Source organism: Pongo abelii, chromosome 1, assembly GCF_028885655.2.
Source record: "Pongo abelii isolate AG06213 chromosome 1, NHGRI_mPonAbe1-v2.0_pri, whole genome shotgun sequence".
In the NCBI taxonomy this organism is placed as follows: Eukaryota; Metazoa; Chordata; class Mammalia; order Primates; family Hominidae; genus Pongo; species Pongo abelii.
The window spans coordinates 20,028,764-20,055,327 of record NC_071985.2 but is presented as its reverse complement, the minus strand read 5'-3'; the positions used below and the strand labels follow the sequence as shown (position 1 = coordinate 20,055,327).

General features: G+C 41.5%; 1 protein-coding gene across 4 annotated transcripts in view; it reads left to right on the top strand.

The window, feature by feature from the left end:
* Window positions 1–19,555, top strand: part of RAB4A (RAB4A, member RAS oncogene family) — a 33,979-nt gene extending 14,424 nt beyond the window's left edge. The window contains exons 2-8 of one of the 4 annotated variants that reach the window (XM_002809329.5): window positions 886–966; window positions 3,178–3,292; window positions 9,924–9,986; window positions 11,569–11,723; window positions 13,070–13,165; window positions 16,907–17,043; window positions 17,855–19,555. In XM_002809329.5, the coding sequence (XP_002809375.1) occupies window positions 886–966; window positions 3,178–3,292; window positions 9,924–9,986; window positions 11,569–11,723; window positions 13,070–13,165; window positions 16,907–17,022 (626 nt within the window). In that variant the 3' untranslated portion in view covers window positions 17,023–17,043; window positions 17,855–19,555. Of the gene's footprint in view, window positions 1–885; window positions 967–3,177; window positions 3,293–9,923; window positions 9,987–11,568; window positions 11,724–13,069; window positions 13,166–16,906; window positions 17,044–17,854 lie in introns of those variants that run through there. The other 3 variants (XM_009235180.4, XM_009235232.4, XM_009235205.3) reach the window with 3 other exon arrangements.
* The last annotated feature ends 7,009 nt before the right edge of the window (window positions 19,556–26,564 follow it).

Below are 26,564 nucleotides of genomic sequence, written 5' to 3'. Positions count from 1 at the left end.
GCAGCAGTGGGGATTAGCAGTGGTGGGTCAGGAGCAAGGGTAAGGAGTGGACTTAGCAGCTGAGTGAAACGGAGAGGAGGGAGTTGGTGTTCTGGTACTCCCGAGCTCCTAAGCTCCTAAGCTATGCAGAATTACAGTTCTTTGGTAACAGAAAAAACAAAGTGAATTAACATGGGTAATATGAAGTTACTGATACTACATCATGCTAATTAACAATTTCCATTTGGAAATCCTTTTTATTTCCATTTTGTAAAAAATAATATCCCAAATTAAATATATTACTATGTGTAAAGAAGAAATTATTCAGTTTGTCATTGAATCAGACAAATTTCACACTTGAAGTGCTGACCTAAACTTGGCTTATGCCGTTACAAATTACAGATGAGGGAAAAGAAGCAAGACCACGTAAATCTGCAAGTGCAGACAAAACTTATTTTTTTCCTTTTCCCTTTTCCCCTGCTTTTTAAAAAGAAGAAAGAAGTAGACTCTTCAAAGTCTACCAGATTTATTCTTTTGTACAGAAAACACTTGAAATTTCTAAACTAAGTTTGCTGCCAACTGAATATGCATATTTCTTTGAATAGTGGCTAGCAAAGGGACAAGTTTTATTCATTCCAAGAGTAGTTTTCAGACTTTCAGCTTGCAAAGTAATTATTCAAAGAGCACAGTTTGGAAAACCACTGAATTAACATGTCAGCCAAATATCTAAAATCCTTAAATGTGAAAAGGTAAGTCAACATGTATATTGTCATTTCACAAGATACTCAGTTACCTCTTTTTCCTGTTATATTAACAACTAAGATACTAAATTTTATGATCATGATCTAAGAAGAAATTCACAGCACCATTTTGAAGTTATTTTCACAGTCTCTTTTTATCTTTCAGATTTTTTGTTTAAGTTCTTGGTTATTGGAAATGCAGGAACTGGCAAATCTTGCTTACTTCATCAGTTTATTGAAAAAAAATGTAAGTGTCATCAAATAGTCATTCTTCCGTGCATGTCTCCTGAGAGCCCTCTCGCTCAGATTTGTTTACAGTAAAACTTAAACTTTTTTCAGAGGAAAATGTAATAGTTTGAAACTATTTTGAAGGGTTATGTTATTAAACTTTGGGTGATGTGATTTTTTATTAAGTTAGCATTTCTATTTAACAGTGGTTCAATGTACAGTTACTTATACTGTACATTTTCCAGATGCTGAGAGATCATATAGTGATGTTGAAGATAGCAGAGGGGTTCTCTGGCAGGAATCCCATTTCCTGACAGAGCAGCCAGAGAAGCTCTAGGCATGCATTTTGGATAAAATAACAACATTTGGTCCTCATAGTGGGCTTGTATTGTAGTTAAGGCAGTTGCTGTCATCAATTCTGTTTTACAGGCCAGAAACAGACCTCTTGACCACACAGCCCATCTTTTACCATCGATCTTCACTGTTTTGGTAAAGGAGGTTGAATTTTTTATTTCAAATAATGTGAGATCTTGGAAGGCTGTAGAAGACTGTAGGTTTGAAAGGCCCTTAAAACAAAAAATGCTTTTATAATAATGGGAAGAATTGTGGAGAAAGACCTGTCTAGTTAGTGGCAGGTGGGTGAAGGCTCAAAAACAGAGTGTCTTATTAAGTTTATCTTAAGAAAGTATACGTGAGGCATGGTAGGTGGTGGGTAAAAAGGAGAAAGAGCCAGTTTGGGGTGTTTTGGCAGAAAGCTTTGAAGAATAATAAAATCCTAGAAATTTACTCTGCTACTTCCATTTTCATCACCCAAGAGCTTGTTGGAGCCTGTTTGTTTAGTGACATGGACCCAGTGTGGCTTAGTCACAGAACCGGTCCTTACTGAATTTAACAAGTATTCATTCACTGGATAGTTTATTTACAAGTTGCCAAGACTTTGTGTGGTACAGTCTTAGAAAAGAATACCCAGAGGGTTCTGGGCCAAGTACCCAGCTTATATAATCATTCTGTCCTCCTCAGAGAACTCCCCTGCATGGTCCTCTCCGCAACTTCTCACAACAGTGATGAACGGAAGGTCTCTCTTTGTAACCAGGATGCCCCTGGCCTTTAGTTACTGTTTTTTGAAGGATTTTACTCTGCATTTTTCCTGGTAGTTTACTCCTAATGGAATTTCCATACTAGTTCTATACTGTCTGGGCATGAAACAGACTAGCATAGTCACTGTAACCATTTATCTACCCTCTGCCCTGTAAATAATAAATCCAGTTGCCAGTGGCATCCCTGATCTCTGAAACAATTAAATTTTGTTCTGCAGTTACAAAATATAAACTAGCCAATGGACTGTATAGCCTAGCCATGATATTCAATTTTAGCTTATCTGTTTATCATCACAGAAATGTTCTTTCATAAGCAGTGTATTCCCACTGGGTTTAGCAAAATACTTATTTTGCCTGTCTCCTGCCCATTCAAATAGTACTAATTTCTCCAACAAATTCATCCCAAATCATTTCCATAGAACACTACGATTAATGAAATCTCAAACACCTGTAGCTTGCATAGGGTTTTGTTTTGGGGTTTGTTGGAGGGTGTATTGTTTTGGGGTTTGTTGGAGGCTATATTGTTTTGGGGTTTGTTGGAGGGTGTATTGTTTTGGGGTTTGTTGGAGGGTGTTTTGGGGTTTTTTGGAGGGTGCTTTGTTTTGGGGTTTTTGGAGGGTGTTTTTTCTTTGGTTCAATTTTTTTCCTCCTTTTCCCTTTTCCTCTGCTTTTCCTTCCACTCACTGTTATTTCTTTAGACTATTTAACCATTCAAATACAGTAGTTGAAACTGTCTCCACCTCATTACTTACTGAGTTCCATACCTGTCACTGGGCGTTATGCCCTTCAGAATGGTACCCTGGTATGTCAGCAGTCAACATCTGTGAGCATCTTAACAGTGCACAGTTGGATGTGGTTCGGATATGGCAGGGCTACCTTCAGGCATAGGTTTTTAAATGTATGATTTGTTTGGGGGTTTTGAGAAAAATCTTTATGTCTCTTTGAGAATAGGGGCTGTGTGTATTATCTTTAAAACTAAATGCATCTTCTCAGTGGAATGTTGGAGAATTGAATGGCTAGAGTAATGTCCATTCCCCATTGATGTAACTCTTGGTTTTAGTGTCACTTGTTTAAATCTATAAGCCTGTTAATGTTCTACAATTAAATATGCTGTTCTTGTTTTTCTTTTTTAGTCAAAGATGACTCAAATCATACAATAGGAGTGGAATTTGGTTCAAAGATAATAAATGTTGGTGGTAAATATGTAAAGTTACAAATATGGGATACAGCAGGACAAGAACGATTCAGGTAGCTTTTCTCTAACTTAATAAAAATATTTGAAAATTTGATTTAAAATAATTGATGATATTCTCTCAATATATAAGGTCTCACTCCCTCCCCAACACACCCCTTCCTTGTCCTAATCTCAGAAACTTCATTTTTGGAAACTTTGATTGACAAGACAGCTAAAATTCAGATTAGCTCTCTGCAGCATGGATTACTAAAGAATACAGGAGGATCTCTGGGCAACTGCATTATAACTCGGAGGCTGACCCATTCTCAGGAGGATGTGGCACTGTGTATTGTACAGTATGTTTCTAGATTCAAATCAAAGCACAAGCTTGTTTTTCTGTGTTCCTTTAAAGAAGAACTTTTTAAAACCTCTTGTGAGGGTTTGTTTTGTTTTACATTAACTAGAGCATGTTCTGATGTTTGATACACACTCCACAAAATATTCTCTCCACACTTTTTTTACAATAGGGTCATAACTGAGGCTCAGAATGACTTCAGTCATTGCAATGGGGTTACATGTTTAGTATTCTGTAACTACTAAAGCAAGAAAATAGATTAATATTTTAGTTGTGGTTTTTGCACAGATGCACAAAGTCAGAACTGATATTCATAGTTTTATAATTCAATGAAATAAAATCCACCCCATTTGTAAACATTTCACTTGAAGTTGAGTATATGTCGTATATTAAATAATTGAAGTTTGGCTTGGCACAGTGGCTCATGCCTGTAATCCCAGCACTTTGGGAGGCTGAGGCAGACCTCCTCACCTGAGGTCAGGAGTTCAAGACCAGCCTGGCCAACATGATGTAACCCCTTCTCTACTAAAAATAAAAAAATTAGCCAGGCGTGGTGGCAGGTGCCTGTAATCCCAGCTACTCTGGAGGCTGAGACAGGAAAATCACTTGAACCCGGGAGGTGGAGGTTGCAGTGAGCTGAGATCACGCCATTGTACTCCAGCCTGGGCAACAAGAGCAAAACTCATCTCAAAAATTAATTAAGTAATTGAAGTTCAATAATTGCTTCAAAAATACCATAACCACCTTTAATCACCATCATTTTTCTGGAAGCATTGATTAAACATGGTGGATTCAATTAGACATTTATGTCTTCCCTCTCAGAACCCCACTGAAATATCTATTAAGTAACTGAAATTGAATTAACTCAAAAAGGCCAAGATTGAGTGAGTGCACAATTATGATTGAGAGATTTCCAAAAAAATCTTAAAGATAGGAGGTAGATGGTGCTCTGACAGCAGAAGGAGCTCCACCTTAAGTGCTGTAATAGAAGCCATTTCTTCCTCCAGAGTCCCAGAAAAGGTCAGGATTTGGAAGCATCAGGTTCTACAGGAGGTAGAGGTTACAGAGGTTCATGTTTACACCCGAAATAAGAGGCTCAGTCTTTTACATTGAAATGGGGTCTAGACTAAAGGTCATAAGGCCCACCTGAGGGCGTGGGGTCAGGCCTGAAAAGAGGGAAATTAAGTGAAAATGAAAGCCTCTGGGCCCCAACCCACCTCCCCTACCTCTTCCCTGGTCGCTGGCAGCCAGGTGTGTATGTCCCACATAGGAGAAAGGAGCCTTCTCTGCAGAAAAATGAATAGTCAGAAAGGAAAGGCTTGAAGGGACTGACATTTTGCTTTCCCAGTCAAACAGCCCAGTCTCTGTCCAGTCATCTGAAAGTAAAACCCTCCAAGCCCACCTGCTCCACCCACATATAAAGAGCTTCTTTTAGACTTTTTCATTACTTGCTCTTAATGATCAGGCAGAAGTTTGAAGAAAGTTTCTATAGCAAAAGAGAGAGCTCAAAGTAAAGAAGCTGGAACTTTGAGGGAATAAGAAAAACACACTAAAACCACAGTATCCTTAGGAAGAAGAGCAGAGATTGCATTGAAGTATGTAATAGAAACAAAGTCATACTTAAAAAGAGCAATCAGAATAATATGTTAAATAAACTTATGGTGAAAAATGGGAGAGATGACATAAAGAATCCTCCAGAATTAATCCAGAAGATGCAATGCCTGACTATTAGGAGTTCCAGAAGAGAGAAGAGCAGAGGGAACAATAGAAGAAAATGTTTCACTGAAGGAATGAGATTCCAGATTAATTGGCCCACCTAAAATCAAACATAGTAAGGAAAAAGTCCAGACCAGAGCGTGTCATGTGAAATTTCAGAACACCACAGATGAAGTAAAGACGACCAGAAAGGTTCCAAGAGGGAAAAAGCAGCCACATATAAAGTGTGAAAAACGGAATTGCTTTGGACCCTTCCACAGCAACATTGGAAGCTAAAAGAAATGGAAGCATTGCCTTCAAAACTCAGGGTGAAATAATTCTCCAACCTAAAATTCTAAACTTAGCCAAACTGTTAAGTGTGCAAGTAAAGGCTGAATAGTAACAGATGTGCAAGAATGAGGAGGAAGCCAAGATTATCTTTCTTAGAGACTTCTTAGAAATGTACTTTCTTAGAAAGTTTAGGAGGATATAATTCACCAGGACAAGGGCATGAACCCAGAAAGAGGAAAATGAAGCCAGCCGGAAGATCCAGCTCAGAATGGCACAGGTCTAGAGGGACGGTGAGGGAAGACGAAGACAGCAGTCAGTATGTGATGGCACTGCCCTTCCGGGAGGACCAGGGGAACAAGTGAGGGGCTCTGTAAGTGAGCTCACAGCTCTGTCAGAGCGGGGAAGAAACAGCTCTGAAATTCAGTTTCCTAAACCTTTTGTAGAAATGAGAAGAAAGAAACTGTAATATCCATGAGTGTAAGGGTTTTTGAGTTTTCTGTTTGTTTCCCCTGTGCCCAGAATAGTGTCTAGCACACAGGGGCGCAGTATGTGCTCTTTTAATGACTTAATTAAAGGAAACCCAGTTACCAGAAAGAGAGAACTCACCTCGCTTTCGAAGAGTAGGGCTCCCAGAGAGGAGTGAGGCAGGAGATGGCTGTGTTTAATTTAGAGACTTTTCGTAACATTTCACTTTAAAACTATCCACATGTATTATATTGGTTAAATTACTTTTGTAAGAAAATTTAACACCTCAAAGTAGTACTCTTAAATGTGTAAATTTGTATACTTGAGTAATTTGTATAAGAAACCATTTGTCAAAAGACAGTGTAGTAAAATAAATTTGAAAGTAAAATTTTAAGAAGTAGATGTGATACAGCTTGTCTTGAAGAGAACTCGTAGTTCCCTCTTCCTCTAGAAGCTAGTTGCCTGCTGAGCAAGAATAGAAAGGCGCTGTCTCTTAATAGATGTGAACAAGCGAGGCCTTTCCCCCTGCCCTAGGAGGGCAGAGGGTGAAGAGCAAACAGTCCACTCTGCACCTCTACCTGCCGCCAGTCCTTAAAGCGTGTACCTCTCTTGGTAACAGTCTCAAGGCAGAGAGGAAAAGCTTCAAGCTACATGAAGACCTTGAAGCTTCCTGACTAAGAGCTAAAAAGTACATTTAAAAGTAGCTCCTCTTTTCCAAGTAGCAAAGTAGTAATTAGGAATTTTGTTTGTTTGTTTGTTGCAAGCTCCACGGGTTTCTTTGTTCTCCAAGGATAGTTCATTTCTGTGGTGTCTTTTTTTTTCTGACATCAAGTCTATGGGGTTTTTCTTCACACCAGCCAGTCGGATTCTCTGACACCAGCTGGGTGTCCAACACTTCAATTCACTTTTGACACTACCCAGAGTTAATGGAGACCCTCCAGGCTAAGGGCTTAGTCTCCTAGACTGCCACCCCCGCTTCAGACACCAGTCACAACTGGAGTGCCCAGGCTTCCTGCACTTCTTGGCCAACTACAGATCTGGCAGTTCCCACGCCCTCCATCCCTCACATCCCTGTCAGGTTGGAGAATTTGTTAGAATGATTCACACAACTCAGGAAAAACATTTTTCCTGGCATTTACTGGTTTGTTAGATAGGTGTCAATTCAGGCACAGCCCAGTGGAGGAGATGCTCAGGAGGACGAGGTATGGGGATGGGCCACCTCCCAGCACCTCCATGCCACCACCAGCCCAGGAGCTCTCTGAACCCCATCCTTTTGGTTTTTTTGTGGAAGTTTTATTACAAAGGCACGATTGATTAAAACATTATCCATTGATGATTGACAATCTCCAGCTCCTCTTTCCTCCCCAGAGGGCTGAGGTGAGGCTATAAGTTCCAGCACTCTCCTCACACGGCAAGGGCTCCCACGGCCATAGTCCCGATCCCAAGGCTCTCTAGCCTGCTACTCTTCCCACGATTATCTCCTTGGCTTACAAAAGACACCTTTATCACTAAAGACATCATAGGGTTTGGGCCTCTGTGCCAGGAACCTGGGACGAAGACCAAATATGTTTTTTTTAAATTTAATTAGGCCACAGTTAAGTTCTGGGAATGTCTAGCTAGCAGTGGTCCAGGCCCTGTGCTAGGCACTGGGATCCTCTGGTGAGTGAGACAGCAGAGCCCTGCCCCGTGGAGGGGAGGCAGGCAGCCAACACAGAGGCAGAGACAGAAAGAGCATCCCACCAAGTGGGATGGTGCCACCAAGTGGAGGAGACAGTGCGCTGAGATAGACAGAGGGGGTCCACTGGATGGCAGTGCTTGGGGAACGTTGCTGAGGAGACAGTGTTAATGAGACCCAAGGGACAAGGAAAGCCAGTGGTGTGATGAGCCCAGACGGGAGTGGCAGGGGCTGGCAGCAGGGAAGAGAATGGGGCCAAAGGGCCAGGTACAGTGACGGGGATGTCCTGACGTGGGCCTTGATGAGTTGGGCTGCTCTGAAGAATGGACTGTGGGCCACACATGGCAGCAGGGACAGCAGCGTGGGCAGACACAAGATTTGTGTAGTGTAGGAGACTGGACTAGGCTGGCGGAGTGAATGTGGAGGTGCACAGGAATTGAGAATGAATGTGGAGCTGATTTGCTTTAGAAACAGAGTGTGCGTGGTGTTGCCTCTTCCTAGGCCAGGATGGGCCTGGAGCGTGGGACCAAAAAGAGTTCTGCTCTGCAGATGTTAAGTTTGACATGTTTATCAGGCAGTCTCATGGAGATACAGAGGCAGCACTTGGATCTGAGCTGGAGACAAAATTCGAGTAGAATGTTAAGAGAGCCCAGGACCCAGCTCTGAGGAATCGCAATCCCAGCAGGGCAGATTCAGAAGAATGACCAGAGCCAGAGAAGTGGCTGGTGAGCGGGAGGAAGACTAGCAGAGTGCAGGGCGCAGAGGCTGCACGAGTGAGTGAGGACAGAAATGCCCGCGCCAGCTTCGGTTGCACAGAGGGTGGGGACCTTGACAGGCTTTTGGGGAGTAGCAGAGATGAACACCAGGTTGGGGGTAAAGAAGAGGAAGCTGCAGGTAAAGACAGCTCTTTCAGAAAGTTGGATGTGGGGCCAGGCATGGTGGCTCACGCCTATAATCCCAGCACTTTGGGAGGCCAAGGCGGGTGGATCATCTGAGGTCAAGAGTTCGAGACCAGCCTGGCTAACATGGCGAAACCCCATCTGTACTAAAAATACAAAAATTAGCCGGGCGTGGTGGCGGGTGCAGCTACTCAGGAGGCTGAGGCAGGAGAATTGCTTGAACCTGGGAGGCGGAGGTTGCAGAGAGCCAAGATCGCGCCATTGCACTCTAGCCTGGGTAACAAGAGCGAAACTCTGTCTCAAAAAAGAAAGTTGGATGTGGAGAAGAGCAGACAGTGGGGCAGTAGCTGAAAAGATTGTGCAGCATATTTCTGTTTTGTGTTTTAAGATGGGCGGTACCAGAGCCAATTTATTTTTATTTTGCTAATAGGAAAAATCCTGAACTCCTGGCTTCTTTTTTTTTTTTTCTTTCTGTTGCCCGGGCTGGAGTGCAGTGGCATGATCATAGCTCACCGTCACCTCGAACTCCTGGGCTCAAGCAGTCCTTCTGTCTCAGCCTCCTGAGTAGCTGGGACTACAGGTGTGCACTGCCATGCCTGGCTAATTTTTTATAGAGACAGGGTCTCTCTCTGTTACCCAGGCTGGTCTCAAACTCCTGGCCTCAAGTAGTCCTCCCTCCTGGGCCTCCTAAAGTGCTGGGATTATAGGTATCCGGCCACTAATGGGAAAAATCTCACAAAAAAGGAGAGATTGACAATGTAGGGGAAAACATGTATGACTGAAAGACGCCTTCTTGAATGTGAGAGTGGGTATGACGTGGTGGGACACTCAGTTTTCCCGTAGTCATGGGACAGGGACGCAGGTGGGTGCAGGGCCGTGGTGACTGTGGATTCCTGTGGTGACTATGGATTCCACTGCCCCAAGAGGTGGCGAGAACTGGAAGAGATGGAGAAAGTTGTGCCGGGGAGTGGGGTAGATGAGGAGCCCACAGAGAAGTGAGTGGATTGCTGAGCCCCTTAGTGTCCATCTAAGGGGTGGTGCTGGCTTCCGCCTGCAGACAGCTCACCCTGCTAGGAGTTCTCGAGACATCCATCAGAGAACTGCATCCGCTGTGAAGGAATCTCCTACTTGCCACAGTGATGTGATTTCAGGCAGAATAACCCCTCACATGTATGTTCAGATATCTTTGAATCATTTCTCTTTTAAACCAGTGTCTGTCCCTGTGTTGTGGTTTACAAAGCAAGCATGGGTGTTTTTTCTTGGGAAGGTGGGATACAGTAAAGGGTCTCAATTGGTTGAAAGTAAAACCAGTATAATTCTTCCAGGTCCGTGACGAGAAGTTATTACCGAGGCGCGGCCGGGGCTCTCCTTGTCTATGATATCACCAGGTAATGCCAGCTCCTCGTGGTGAAGAAGGGTGCTCAGTGCCCTGCAGCCCAAAGGCTGGTCTTGGCGAGGTGCCCTCCGTGCAGTGTGTGCTTTGTGTGTCCAGGGATGGTGGTGTGGCTGGCATCCAGGAAGACCCTTAGCCCTTCCATCTGGGGTCTCAGAGGTCTTTGAATGAGCCCCTCCCACTGCTTTCCCCTGCAGAGAAATGTGTTTGTAAGGTTTTAGGTGGATAAAGCAATCCATGCTATTACATTACATTTCTTGACATGATGCTTGGACACTTTCCTTAAGGTTCACAAAGCTTTATGTATGGAAAGTTATTAGAAGTGAGTTGAGAGAGGGTGAGGACACAGACTCTGGGCTGAGACTGCTGGGTTCAAATCCCAGTTGCAGTCACTAGCTGGTTGACCCTCTCAGGCCAGGTGCTGCAGCTGCCTGGGCCTTAGTTTCCTTGTCTGTAAGATGGAGGTAGTAATAATCACATGATCCTCAGGAGGTTATTGGGAGGTTTAAATTAGTTAATGTGAAGCACTTAGATCTTCACAAGCTGTTTGTGACATATGGCAATTTAGCTGAAATAAAATAAAAAATTCTGTTCCTTGATTGCACTGGCCACATTTCAGGTCCTCAGAAGCTACATGTGGCTGGTGACTACCATATCAGAACAGATTATAGAACATTTCTATCCATGAGGAAATCACATTCAGCAGCGCTGATCTCAGTAGCACTGTCTTAGAAATGTGTCATCTAAATGCAACACCTGGGGGCCCTTTCTGGGTAGGAACCTGTCCAGTGAGAGGATGTCACTCAGCCGCTTCCCTCTTCCAATCTGTGTCTCGGGAGCCAGGCGTTCTGAGAGGAGGCAGGCAGTTTCTGGCCCAGCCCTTCCTGCACTTGCCCAGGCAGTGAAAGGCTCAGCCTGCTAAAGTGTGAAGTCATCAATCAGGCTAGCAAAGGGCCACGAGAAGAACTCAATCCTTAGACACATGAGGGCCAAAAATAGTAAGTCTGAGAGTTGGTCCTGGAGTCAGACAGAGCTGGTCAAGTCCTGACTTTGCCACTGGCTGCTGTGTGACCTAGGGCAACGTAATTAATCTCTCTGGGCCTTGGATTTCTCAGAGAAAAGGGGAATAATGGCAGTCTGTGTCATGGAATCCTTATAAACAATCAATGTGATAAAGTCCTGTAAAACAAAGTGCTGGCACATTGCAAGGATTCATTAAGTGGCAGCAATTAGCTATGAAATCTTGCCTGCCAGAGTCTAGTGCCTTGCACATGCTAAGAGCTCAATAGATATTTGTCAGATGAATGAAGGAACATCTCTTTCCTTTTGCCCTATGACTGGACAAACGAAAAATAACAAAATATCTGACTTACTGTCTCATTTTACCGGAAACAAAACGAAACAAACTCTGTGGGTATGGTATATACTTGGTGCATTCACGTTGTCTGAGTTATCTTAAAGGTGTTGGTGCCATTACCCTAAAATGTTGAAAAGCGGTATGAGTAGTGAGAATGACTGGAAAGAGTTGCTAGTTTTATAAAATACATGTATTATTTTCACAATCTTATATTACACAGCCGAGAAACCTACAATGCGCTTACTAATTGGTTAACAGATGCCCGAATGCTAGCGAGTCAGAACATTGTGATCATCCTTTGTGGAAACAAGAAGGACCTGGATGCAGATCGTGAAGTTACCTTCTTAGAAGCCTCCAGATTTGCTCAAGAAAATGGCAAGTGACCTTTTATTTCTTACTATTTTTCAAATGGCATATTTGAGGATAATAGCATTTCTTTGAATTTAAAAAATTGGAATTTCAAGATTAAATTAGATTTAGGAAATGTGGAATTTCCAATTGCTTTTTTCTATAAATTAGACCTATTTAGCATATTTTTAGTATATTGCATTCTGCCTGCAGAAGTTACTATAATGATAAAAGCAAATGTAGTAACATTATGTAATGACTTTTCAGTCTAAGGTCTTTGAATATTAGAGATCTTGGGCTAAAGTGAAATTTATAACAATAATATTTAAAGACTCTAACCAAATGATGTCATTATTTTTTAATGTATTTTGAAGGAAATTTGGTGAAATATTAGCCCAAATAGAAAGGGAAGCGGAAGAAGAAATACTTGGCTCATTGGCTTCATTTGCTAAATTTAAGTCATTTGGTTATAGGCGACTTTGAAACGTTTTTGAATTTCCATATCGAATACATGAAAATGCCACGTAAAATTAATGATTGCTTAATTAATGGATAAGAGAATGATTTTTTAAAAATTCAGACATTTTAAATAACTTTAATTTTTAGAACCAAAGACTAGAATATCCTAATATCAGTATTTGGACTCTAAGGTTCCAAATTGTATTGTAACTTGACTAGTTTCTTGCTAAGAAAATAAACATGAGAGAAATCCATATGCCATCATGACAGTTTTTAAAAAGCTGTTTAGAAATCAGAAGTTTAGAATGTTAACAAAGATGAAAAGGAATTTAGATGTCATCTAAACCCGTTTTTACAAGTGAGGATACAAGAGGCTAGAGAGGCCATGGTTTGCTGAGAGGGCAAGCAGAACAGGCCCTTCCGCTGAGATGAACAGCCACTCTGGTGGGTAGAAAGAGTATTATCCTATACTGTCTCTTCATGGGCTGTATGACAGATTGCAATATAGTCCCCTAAAAAGTGTAAACACTGGTAGGTCATATTTGTGGTGACACTCAGATTGTTTGAAGAAGGACATTGCAACTTTCCCTGAAATCAATGGCAGGGCCATTTTGGCAAGCCAGCTCCTTCCTGATGGGCTGTCATTTGGCTGGGGAAGCCTGGTTGCTTGCTCAGCCCCTTCACAAGGTTAAGTGCTAGCACAAGATAGCAGTTACTTTTCAGAAAAGGCTAAAATTCTTCTAACATTTAAAAAACACATAATGACATATATTGATTTTATATTTACAGAAATATATGGTTTTAGGTCATAAATTATATTTTGTCTGCTTTTCTAAGAGAATGCTACACAGGCTTTTGTAAGTGAAAATTATGATCATTTTCTAAATATGACTTTTGTTTGATGTCCATTTTAGAGCTGATGTTTTTGGAAACAAGTGCGCTAACAGGGGAGAATGTAGAAGAGGCTTTTGTACAGTGTGCAAGAAAAATACTTAACAAAATCGAATCAGGTAAAAGCCTTTCCATTAATCAACTTTTCTTCTGCATATTTTACACTGTAGCTCAGTAGATCACCTTTTAATTAATAGTTTCAGGAGTGATTTAGTAAAGAATATTCTCTCTGTACCTGCCAACCTAAAATCATCACATATGAGTTCAAAGGTCCTGTTCTTATCAGGATGGTTTCCATGGTGATGAAAGTGGATGGGCACACCAGCTCAGCTGTGGAAGGGTAGTCAAGGTTTCAGGAAGTGTTTGCATTTAGAACCATAGTCTTTCTTTGGTCCTTCACTAAACGGAGGAAGAATAGGCCTTTGTCCACTCTGTCAATGGCACGCTAATTCTGTTGGGCCAGTGGTCATGTGTAAGGGAGTTATAGGTACATGGTAGTGTCGATTGTTGCAGATTGGGCATCGTGGAGCTATGGAGTCCAGAGTAATTTTATTTCTGAAGCTTACTGAGCATGCCTCAATTATAAAATGCCTCGTTTTTGTATTTGTTGCTTATTAAAATAATTTAAAATAATCCTAATGTAGGCAGCTGACGAAATACTGTGCAGTTGTCATTTACTAAAGTAACTATATATGGGCATCACCTTTTAATTGATTCATTCAAACATCTGAGTGCCTATTTGTCAGATGCTGGGATACAAAAATGAATAAATCACACCCCTTGCCCCCAAGAAACTGTCTTTCATGGGAGACAGTCAGAGGATAATTATAATATCACAAGGCTGATGTAGTAATTGAGAGATGCACAGGCTCAGGGTAACATGAAGAAGGGCACCTGCTCCAGCCAGAGGATGGAGGAGGTGTCAGGGAGGGCTTTCAGGAGAAGGTGTTAGATGATCTCAATCTTTCAGAATATAAGGAAGAGTGAGCCAGCAAAGGGAATGAGGAAGAGGGAATAGCAGGAGAAAAGGTTGAAGAAAGGCAGGAGCCAGCCAGTCCTCATCAAGGATCTAGAACTTTATCTTGTGGATTACCAATTCTCAACCCTGGATGAGCACTAGAGTCACTGAGATGCATTAAAAGTTCTAATCCCAGGCTCTGCCTCTGGAGACGCTGAACTAATTGGGCTGAGGTATGGTCGAGGCACCAGTGTTTTTAAATGTTCACTCATGCGGTTCTAATGTTCATCCAAGATTGAGAACCAGTGCTGTAGGTGGTGGGTTGTCAGCAGGTGGGTGATGTGATGGGTTGTGACTTGAGATAAGTCATGTATGTAGGGGGTTATGTTGAAAACAAACTGAAGGGAGGACAGGCCTGGAGGCCAGGATACCAATTATAAGGCATTTTTGAGTAATCCTAGTAAGAGATGACTGATTAATGCTTTAACAAAGATATGGAAGCAGAGATGGAGAGAGAGAGATGGATCTAAGATATATTTAGGCAGTAGCATCTTACGACTCATATGCCCAATAGTGGGACAGGACAGCTGATTCTTAGGTGGGACAAGGTGAGGAGGAAGGGCCAGCAGGGGAGGAGGAACCAAGGATGACTCACAGCTATCACACTGGTGTCTCTAGACAGAGATAGGGTGGAGCCAGAGGAGAAGCAGGGAATGTGAGGGAATAAAGATGGCTCTGTTGCGAATGTGCGGCCTTTGCGGTAACACTGAGACATGCACATGGAGTTATCTAGTAAGCTTGGGGAAGAGTTCCTGGCTGGCAGTATAAGTTTGGGAACCATCAATATATAGGAACAGCTAAAACTGTGGAAGCAATGTGATCGTCCAGAGAACAATGTTGAAGGAGAGCAGTGATCAACAGAACCCTGGAGTTGGAGGATGAGCAGAGGAAGAGGAATCTACAAAAAAGATGAAAAAGGAAATGGTCGGAAATGTGTGAAGAAAATCAAGGGAATGTGGGTATCACTTAAGCCCTAATTATAAGCAAATCAAAGGAGTGTTCATTATGTAATGTAATAGTAACAGAGGGAAGCCTCATAAGCTAAGACTGAGCTGAAAAACACACATTTGGATGGGGAATAGAAAGTCAGTGATCATTTTGATCAAGAACAATTTCAGCAGAATTATGAAGGTAGAAGATGGCCGTCCGTCAGGAAGAAGTAGGAGGTGAGCAAGCAGAGTGTCCACTCCTCTCCTGAGGAAGCGCAGGCTGGCACTGTAGGGTGCAAAGGGTTAATTTAAAGCCAGGGTTGTGGGTGATGGGAGAAATTCCAGTTTAAATGCTGAGGGGGAAGGAAAGAAGAATGGGTGAGGAGAGAGCAGGGAAGAAGGAGGGTGCTAGGTGGAGTAGGAGGGAGGAGAGTCGGGCCCAGGTGGAAGGGCTGGGTTTCAACAGAAGTGGACATGTCATCTTTTTGTATTTTTTTTTTTTTATCAGAAAGAAAAAAAAATTACTAAGCTTGGTACAAAAACCAAGACTCTGTTACTAAATCATTACAGTTGGTTTGCTGTTGAGTATTATTAAGCTCAGCATGAGGTTGTATTTACATGACCTTGCTATTTTAATATTGTATCCCTGAATGCATCAGATAGAACAACTCATATACAGTCTTCCAAGATGTGTTTTTTTCTGAGATCATCAAAATCATAAGTACCTCTAGGTGAAAAAAATATAAGGGTATAAATCAGGATTCTTCAGCAGTACTTTTTATTTTTTTAATGGGTAATACATTCAAAAACCATTGTTTTCTTCCCTTTTTTTTATATAAAATGTATCATATGATAGACTACCACGCCTTGCTTTTTTACTTACTATTGTATAACCTACAAATCATTACAAATCAGCATATAGTTTCCGTATATACATAAATACATAAGGTACATATATATAACACCTAATGTCGTACATATATATAACACATAATGTCATACATAATGTGTGTGTGTGTAATGTGTAATATGGGTTGAGTATCCCTAATCCAAAATGTTCCAAAATCTGAAACTTTTTAATTGCCAACATTGCCACTCAAAGGAAATGCTCATTGGAGCGCTTCAAATTTCAGATTTTCAGATTAGGGATGCTGAACTGGTAAGTATAATGGAAATATTTCAAAATCTGAAAAAATCCAAAATATTTCTGGTTTCAAGTATTTTGGATAAGGACCGCTCAACCTATATTTGGATAAGGACAGCTCAACCTATATGTTACCATAATTCATGAGCCAGTCTACTTTGGACATTTGGGTAGTTGTCAGTATTTTGCTATTATAAGTAATGTTACAGTAAATAATTTTATATATATATATATATATATGTTTTTTTTTTTTTTACATGTGCATGAGTCTGTGTGTCAGACGAATGCCCAGAAGTGGAATTGCTGGGTCAGAGAACATAAGCATTTGGGATCTTGGTGTAGAGGCTGTCACATTTTCTCCTAGTGATGGGCTTATTTCACTAAAGCCATGTCCACAGCGTGTAGTATCATCATACTTGGACTTTTGGCCCATCTAATAAGTGAAAAATTGTATCTTTGTAATTTAATTTTAAATTATTTTATATAAATAATATATTCACATAATTTGAAATTCAAGAAGTATAAAAGAGTATGCAATGAAAAGTCCCCCTGTTACCACCCCCTCCTGTCCCCAGCCATTCCTTATGTATCCTGCTAGAGATGTTTTGTGCCAGTGCAAGCAAACATATATATAGTTTTTTCCTCTTTATTCAGAATGGTGGGATATATACACAGTGTTCTGTACTTTGGTTTTTTTTTTTTTTTAATCTATTTTTGGAATCAAAGAAACATAAAGCCTTTTTTAAAAGAAGACTTGCTTGGTCCTTAGGTGAGCTGGACCCAGAAAGAATGGGCTCAGGTATTCAGTACGGAGATGCTGCCTTGAGACAGCTGAGGTCACCGCGGCGTGCACAGGCCCCGAACGCTCAGGAGTGTGGTTGTTAGGAGCCAAGGGAGAGCACACAGGTAGGTTTGGACACCTCCCCGCCCCGAGTTCCTGGCAAGCTGAAGTGCAGAGGCCTGTTAAAGCTTTGGGAAGCTGCAGTATGAAAAAGAGAGGATCCCAGCCGGGTGCAGTGGCTCTAATTCCAGCACTTTGGGAGGCTGAGGTGGGCCAGTTGCTTTAGTTCAGGAGTTCGAGACCAGCCTAGGCATCATGGTGAAACACCATCTCTACAAAATACAAAAAATTAGCCAGGCGTGGTGGCATGCACCTGTAGTCCCAGCTACTCATGAAACTTAGGAGAGTTGCTTGAGCCTGGGAGGCGGAGGTTGCAGTAAGCCAAGATCATACCACTGCACTCCAGCCTGGGCGATAAAGTGAGAACTGTCTCAGAAAAAAAAAAAGAGAAGGAGAAGAACCCATAAGTTAAAGTTGGATGTTCTAACTGAAAGAATTGAAACTCTATAGGAAATTCTCATGCTCTTGTTCAGAAAGAAAGGAAGGGCAGTTGGTGGTTGACGGGAAGGGTGAGATATCCTGATTCCTTATGTCAGTGAGGAGCCCTTCCTGGATTGATTGAGGTCTAAATGAATGTGCCTTTTGCTAAAACAGGAGGCCCATTTATAAAATTGACAAATGTCTCCCTTTAACTTTTTAAAGCTTCTTCTTTTTTCCCATTTACCACAGTGGACGTTTTATTTATAGTCGACATCATGTAGTAGGCACAGACAAGTATTAAAAGACAAGATATTCACGAATTCTCTTTTAGGCTTTAAGCTGTATTTACTTTTGCATTTATACGCAGATTTTGAAATTGTTCTTAATATTTTTTAGGTGTTCATACAGTGGCATTTGGGACACAATCGTTGGAACCTGAAGAATCTGAAGTTTTTTTTACCACCATCCTTTTCTACTCTGTATGGAAGTAGATCTTTATGGGGAGAAGAGAATTTGGGGTGTTCTGCAAGCCAGTCAAAGTGGCACAGCAAATCATATAAATCGAATTAAATGGACAACACCGTTAGATGTGTATGTAAAAATTTTCTGTTTCATATTTTCCCTTTCACTTTCGGTTTAAAACATGCTATGTACTGTATGTCCTGTAGCCCAGTGTGTCTCCACAGCATGGAATCTGATGTATGATATGATAGAATGTGGCACTAAATGCAGTTTCAGATTTTATTTTTTTTAATCATATGAACTAAAATTGTCAATTGTGAGGTGTGCTTTTCTCATCATGTTGGTTATATTGCACAATTGGTTATATTTATGACCTGATATTCAAAGACTCTGGCATTGATAGCCAGTGTGTTTTCTTATTTAATTCCGTTTACTACGTTCTACATGGTGTTTACGTGATCCACACTTGAAATACTAGATCAGTAGACATTCACTAATATACCAAAATAAAATGAAAAATGGAGTTTTTCTGTGAACTTTATACTGTCCAGCTCTGTTGATTTTAAAGCCTCTTCATCCAGGTCAGTTCAGGAAGTATATCTGGAGTACCTGCTCTGTTTTAGGCTGTGAGACTAGCACTAAGGATTCTGGTACCTTTACCCAAACCTACTGGGCTACTAATACTTCTCTCAGCAGTTGATAAAATACAATAGACCATGTAAGCTGGGGCCACTCATCCATTTCCAGTTTGCTGCTCTCCCTGCTAGAAAACACATTGTTTGTACTGTGCTTTTTCTGGAATTCAGTATAATGGCATCACTGCCTGTTTTTCACATCTTTTGTTTCCTGTTCATTTTAAGGAAACCTACTAAATCCAGTTAATATTAAAAGGACACCACTCATTAAGAAATTTCTTTATGGCTTCTGCTGAATACTTAAATGCCTTACTACAGTTATCAAGTTGACATGTTTTTAATTCATATAAGGTATATTGGGTATATTGAAGTATATATTGTATTACAAAGACTTGTTCTTGTATTTTAAAATGTCAGTGCAAAAAATATATGGTAGAACCTTTCTTTAAAGTTGAAATGCAGTATTATTTAAATCTGAAAGGTTAAAAAGCTTTCTTCATCTTACATATGTTCTTCCACTGTGACTTTTTAGTTGAAGACTAGTAAATTAACTTTTAGTTAGAAGATGCCTACTGCTTTTGTTGTTTATTTTAATCAGCAGAGCACAGAGACACATAAAAACTCTGGGAAATGACTAGGATAAAAATATCAGTATGTATCTGTTTTAGATATTTTGAGTTTTGCTTTTTTTATGCCTCGAATATTTTATTTCAAAAAGTATCTGAAGCAAATTCTCAGACTGAACTACTTCTTAGACCTCACTGTAAGAATGTTTTATTCAATGTCTCATTTATGATAGATTTGCAAGCTGCTCATTTTTGAACAGCTTTTTGCATGGGATAGGAGCATGTCTATTCTAACACATCAGCTTATTCAAAAGCAAGAATTTTAAAAATAAGATAAATGTAAAGTTGTTTTATAGACGATCCTGTTAATTAAACCACAGACACCATATATCCTTCTGCATCCTTTGACCAATAAAAGTTGCTGGAGAACCAAACCATGGTGGTTCTTAATCAGGCTTTGCCTTTAGGGAGAATGAGGAGGGGAGATAAATTGGTATTGTTCAGGCTAGTAATAAATGTCATGTTTCTATTTCCCGCAACTCATTAAGTTTTCAGGAAGCTCTTAATTTAGATTTCTAGGAAAGTAATTATTCAGTCTTCCTAGAAAAAGATTATAAAGACCATTTAAACTGGAGATTGTAATTTATTCTTTTACAGTCCAGCATTTAGGTGAAAATGAGAACATCACAATTTGGGAAGCTGTAATGGTTTCGTTGAAAACATTACTTGTGGCTTGTATAAGAGTGGCTGAATTCAAGAACATTGATTCCTAGCAGATCAATAATAGTATTTAAAGAATCTGATGCTAAAATTAGAAACCTAAATGATTTGTAATTTGTACTGTGACACAGCAGATGATGTTTCCTTATTTTCTGTCATCTTTTTATGTTTTTGGAGAGGCACATTAGAGGTGCTTTAAAAAAAACCTGTGAATTTTTAATATTTTGTGGTGCCATTTGTGAAGCACCTCTTTCCTGATCCATCTAACTCCTCCTGTACATACAATCTGAGTTTGTCCCACTTGTTGACTTGGTTACTTCCCTATTGTATTTATTTCTTTAAAGAGTTGTTTTAGAATTTTAGAGGAATTTATCTGAGAACACAAGATTTACCACTTTCAGTAGGACAAGTGACCCAAGTTGTTGGTCACCAGCCTCAAAGGTTAGAAAACACTACCTACTACCTACTGATAGAAAATAATGTGGTTAGGGAATCTGTTTTTTTCTTTTAAAAGAGCATTTGTGTACTTTTTTCCTTCATATATCCCCTTCATTTTTTTTCTTTTTCTTTCTTTTTTTTTAATTTTATTTTTTGTAGAGACAGGGAGGGTCTCACTGTGTTGCCCAGGCTGGTCTCAAACTCCAGGCCTCAAGGGATCTTCCCACCTCAGCCTCCCAAAGTGCTGGGATTACAGGCATGAGCCACCATGCCTGGCCCCCCCAGATTCTCCCTTTATATACTTATAAATTTTTTATAACAGAGATTTTCAAATATAGAGAAAAATAGCCTGATGAACCACTATATCAGCCAGCTTTAACAATTGCCTACATTTTGCAATCTTGTTTTCTTTATCTTTACCCAGCATTTTCATGCTATAGTACTTGAAAACATCCAAGGCATCTGTCATTTCACCCAAAAATACTCAGGGCCGGGCGCAGTGGCTCACGCCTGTAATCCCAGCACTTTGGGAGGCTGAGGTGGGTGGATCACGAGGTCAGGAGTTGGAGACCAGCCTGGCCAACATGGTATAACCCCGTCTCTACTAAAAATACAAAAATTAGCCAGGCGTGGTGGTGGGCGCCTGTAGTCCCAGCTACTCGGGAGGCTGAGGTGGGAGAATTGCTTGAACCCGGGAGGGAGAGGTTGTAGTGAGCCGAGATCATGCCACTGTTCTCCAGCCTGGGCAACAGAGAAAGACTCCATCTCAAAAAAAAAAAAAAAAAAAAAAAAAGTAGGTCAGTATGCATCTTTGACGATAGCATTTTCTAAAAATTTTATGAAATTTCCATACCATTGGGAACTTACAAAGCCAAGGCTATTTATGTTTTTCATATCTTGCAATCATATAAAGTTGGTTTTCTGGTATGTGCTAAAACAGCAAAATGTGTCTTTCGTGAAGCATTGGAGGCAGTGACTTCCCAGCATGTGTCCAGTTGTACAGAAGTGCTGTTCCCTGGCCCAGGGGCAGTTGTACCTTTAGCAGGGACACCAGGACCATCAGCCTGCTATACGTAGCCAGCATGGCTTTGGAGGGCTGGTACCCCTTGTTGTACTGGTTTTAAAACACTCCTGCCAATGTAATAACATGAGGCATATTTACTTTAAATCATCTCTACAAATTTGAAGATCGCATCTTCAAACTACTCTATTTGAAGAATGTATTTTACTGTAAAGGCAACATTTAACTTTGATGCATGCTTGTCTGGACCATATGTAACTGTATAGAAGGGGGGTTGAGCCATTCCTTTTTTTGTTTGTTGTTGTTGTTGTTTGTTTTTTTTAATTTTCAGAGACACAGTCTTGCTGTCACCCAGGCTGGAGTGCAGTGGCACAATCATAGCTCACCACAGCCTCAACCTCCTAGGCTCAAGCAATTCTCCTGCCTCAGCCTCCTGAGTAGTTGGGACTACAGGCATGCACCACTGCACCAGGCTAATTTTTTTTTTTATGTTTTGCCTCTATGTTTCCTAGGCTGGTCTCAAACTTCTGGCCTAAAGCATTCCTCTCACCTTGGCCTCCCAAAGCCTTGGGATTATAGGCGTGAGCTACCACACCTGGCCCTCCATTTCTTAAACTTGCGGTAATCTCGGTGTGCTCCTTCATGCTGAAGGGCATTGTCATGAAACTTCTATGGAAAACTCCATGGAAACTGGATAAGCCTGTGCTCTCAAAACTCTCTAACTTCTTGATGCAATGTGTAAACTTCATTTTAAAGAAAACTAGAGTGAAGAAAACAAACTTGCTTAATTTCTGAGTATTTTACATTCTAAAATGTCATGAAAATAATTATGTTTACTAAATATTGAAGGACCGAGTAATGATGCATGATGGTAAAAATGCTAATTTCTGTATGTTTGGGTGTGAGCCCTCAAATAATTTTAAATTGAATAGGAAATTTTATAATATGATTGATTTTAGGCAAATCTACCACATTATTAGCTTTTACAGAAAAGTCATCATATTGGTTTGCGTGGCCATAAAGGTACCTACCATGCCCTTGTACTATTCTCACTTCCAGCAGAAAATGCTGCTTTTGTAGGACACTCGTGCACCTCTCTGAACGCCTCTGGCTTTCTCACAGTCTCTGTGGGGACTCGAGTTCCTCACCTGGAATGCTCCTCAGCCAGCCCTCTAAGTCAGTCGAGCAGAAGGCCTGCTGCTCTTTGGGGTGCAGTGTGCAAAACTTCTCTGCTGCGGCACTTTCTCTGACCTCAGCATATGCAGAGCTCCATATGCTCTCATATGACCTCAGCATATGCAGAGCACACCCAGCTCGCCTGATTCTCTGTCCGGACCTCGTTTTTTGTTATTGATCTCATTGATTGTACCTTGTCCTTGTTTGTCTTCTCTCCTGGGCTAAGAGCTCCCTGGGACAGGGCTGCTTTGGTGTGCCTGATGCCTGGCACATAGGAGGGACCCCAGGGCTTGTGGGAAAAAATGATCACAGAGCCAACTGTGTCCCTAAGTCTTTCCAGGGTATCTGCATATCACTGGTGCAGCCTTTCCACTGCAAGATCCCACTTTGCAAAATTTCCAAACAGGCAGTTAAAACCCTTCCTTCCTGCAGTAGGTCACTTTGGTTTTGAATATTGATGACCTTCCGGGATTGATAGCTTACAATATTTAGGCCTCATGTTTTGTTGTCAGGTAAACAACAACATGTTGGGGATTCTGTCTGTGCACTCCTACTTGACTCTTGGCACATCTCACAGCACAGCCTGTGAACAAGCAGTTATGCCTGCTGTGTTCTCCATCTTAGCAGAATTCGATATTGTAAGAATGGGGAGCTTTAGCTCGAGGGTTGTCAGATGCAGTTGAGGATATAATTGTCCATAAACCTCTGATCTAAGGCCTAGCCATGATCAGCTGTTGTAGTATTTTATGATGCCTCATAAATGATTAGGGGTGAAATGTGTTGAATCTCTCACTTCTGTTAATTACACACTCTAAGTTACAGTTGACAAGTCCCCATGTTGAAGCAGAGGCCAGAACTATAATTAGATCTTGGAAACTTAGTAACTCTGCTGCCTTTTCAAAGGAATAGAGGAATGACAAATAGTTTTCCTACCCTAATTTTAAGACTCACTCTTTTCACCTGACACTTAAATTCTGAATTCTATTTAAGTTCTTTATGTGTGTTTCTATCTGATTTTCCAACTTCAGCCCTATCTGAGCTATGAGAACTTGACTCCTGCACTTGGAGAGAGCCCACTGTGAGGATCTGCGGTTGCCGAGGGCTCCTTTTGCTGTTCACTGCATCTCCCGTCCCTTGTCAAAATATAGGACTCAATGCCCACCTTTCTTTTCTTCTTTAAAAACCATAATGTGCCGGAGAAACGCTAGATAATATTTATTTTAACAAGAACCTATTTATAATACTGTCAATTGAAATGTCTGATAGTAAAACCTTGAAGGGGCATAGCATATTTTACAACTAAAGAGTATTCTCACATTTAGAATTTAATTTAACCTTCAGAACAACCCATTGCAGTGGTCATAGCAGATATTAGGCCCATCTTACAAATGAGGGGCCTGAGCCGCCCAGGCAAGGGGCTGGCCCAAGGCCAAACCCAGGGAGCAGGCAGCAGCCTTGGTTGCAGGTCCCTCTGCACGGCACAGTGGACGAGGAACTGGGATTTCTGTTGACTGGAATCTTTTTTTCCCCAACATTGTATTATGAAAATTTGTTTTAAGAACTACAAGCAGTTCTGATTTTAATTGGTATAGGAGTATTTTCCATTTAAAAAAAATTTTTTTTGAGACAGGATCTCAGTGTGTCACCCAGGCAGGAGCCCAGTGGTGCAATCATAGCTCACTGCAACCTCGAATTCCTGACCTCAAGCTGTCCTCCCACCTCAGCCTCTCAAGTAGCTGGGACTACAGGAGCACACCACCATGCCCAGTTAATTATTTTTATTTATTTATTTATTTATTTTGAGACAGAGTCTCACTCTGTAGCCCAGGCTGGAGTGCAGTGGCGTGATCTCGGCTCACTGCAACCTCTGCCTCTCAGGTCCAAGCGATTTTCCTGCCTTAGCCTCCTGAGTAGCTGGGATTACAGGCACGTGCCACCACGCCCGGCTAATTTTTGTATTTTTAGTAGAGATAGGGTTTCACCATATTGGTCAGGCTGGTCTCGAACTCTTGACCTCATGATCTGCCCGCCTCGGCCTCCCAAAGTGCTGGGATTACAGGCGTGAGCCACCACACCTGGCCGCTAATTATTTTTTTTTAGAGATGGGCTCTCACTATTTTGCCCAGGCTTGTCTCAAACTCCTGGGCTCAAGTGATCCTCCTGCCTCAGCCTCCCAAAGTGCTGGAATTACAGGCATGCTCCACAGCACCCAGCTAGTACTAAATTATCTGGAGTGAGGGGTAAGCTTCTATCATCATTGTGAAACCATGTTTTTTTTTTTTTAAATCTTGCAAGTTTGGTAGCTTGCTTTTTTTGACTCTGCCTCAAGCAAATTGAATTCAGTAAATTAAAAGTATTACGGGTTGGAAGTACATGAGTGAAAACGCATGTCAATTGGCTTTCAGAATGCCTGTCACCGTCTACTTCTCAGCGGTTAAGGCAGTCTGGTACTGACGTGTTGGTTAGATCTTCCTCTCGTTAAGGTGAGAAGGTGCCTGTGAGGCCTTCGTGGGGAGGCTGTTCTCCACACTTTGTGATTGGATCTGCCTTTCTAGCCGCAGCATTTAGTGTATTCATTCTGGCGGCATTCCTGTGCTGTCTGCCAATAAACTATTGACCCACGCTAGCCCTCACCTGTGCTACTCATCTCTACTTAGTCCTTGAGCAAGAGTAGAAGAAAAATTTCATTATTCACTCATGAATTTTTCTTTAATCTGTAACTATGCAATTATTCTACTACTGGCTATCCTCTTTTCCTCTTTTTATTTCCAGGAATAATTTTGGCTTTAAATGCTAGCCTGTTGCTCCAGACTTCTACCATATGTAGTTACATTTTAGGAAACGTCTAGTGGCCTGAAGTTTAGGCACAGGGTCTGGTGTTTGTTCACAGGGATCTTCTGTGGGGATGATACTTTACTCTGGTTTGTTCCATGGCTGGGTGACACTACACAGCAAAGGAATACTTGAGCTGGGCTTCAAGGAAACATTTAGCTATGTGGTCATTGTAGAAAGCACAGATGACAAACGGGGGCTGAGTGTAAGTATCCACAAGTGAGCACAGGTCAAGGCCTGAGGGCAACGCAGGGGCAGGCTGGGTTGCCATGCATTGTCCATGGGGCAGCACGAGAGGCTGTCCTAGGAGGCTGTTGCCAGGATGTATGTGCTTGGTCCAGACTTCCCAGGTTCTCGTCAAAGACCAGACAGCAACCTGGACACAGAGGAACTCCCCAGTTCTTCTGAAATCCTGAAGCTCTAAAACAATGAAACAGAAATGGATGCAGCAGCTGTCATAGGTATTAGTCAATACCTAAGTGTTAAGAACAGTAAAACGTTAACTAATAGCGATGTTAATTTTCACAAAATAGTCATCTTTCTTTTTTTTTTTTTTTTTTTTGGAGATGGAGTTTTGCTCTTGTTGCATAGGCTGGAGTGCAGTGGTGTGATCTTGGCTCACTGCCACCTCCGCCTCCCGGGTTCAAGTGATTTTCCTGCCTCAGCCTCCTGAGTACAGGTGCCCGCCACTACACCCGGCCAATTTTTGTATTTTTAGTAGAGACAGGGTTTCACCATGTTGGCCAGGCTGGTCTTGAACTCCTGACCTCAAGTGATCCACCCACCTCAGCCTCTCAAAGTGCTGGGATTACAGGCGTGAGCCACCCCCACACGACCAAAATAATCATCCTTAACTGGTTTGGACCATCTTGCATTAGTAAAATCAAAAGCATGTGTGCACAGTACAATTCCTAGCTGCAGATGATGCAGGCTCACCTCCCACAGCCAACCCCTTAGCCCCTTGAACTGCTTGCGTGAGGACCTCAGACACACTTCTCTGAACACCCCTTTTCATATGAAAATACTGGAGGCAGAGTGTCCTTCCATTTGTGGGTTTCTGTTTTTATTTTTGAGACAGGATCTCAGTCTGTCACCCAGCCTGGAGTGCAGTAGTGCGATCACAGCTCACTGCAGCCTCAACCTCTGGGGCTCAAGCAGTCCTCTTACCTCAAGCCTCCCAAGTAGCTGGGACCACAGTTGCACACTGCCATGTCTGGCTAATGTTTTGTTTTGTAGAGGTGGAATTTCACTATGCT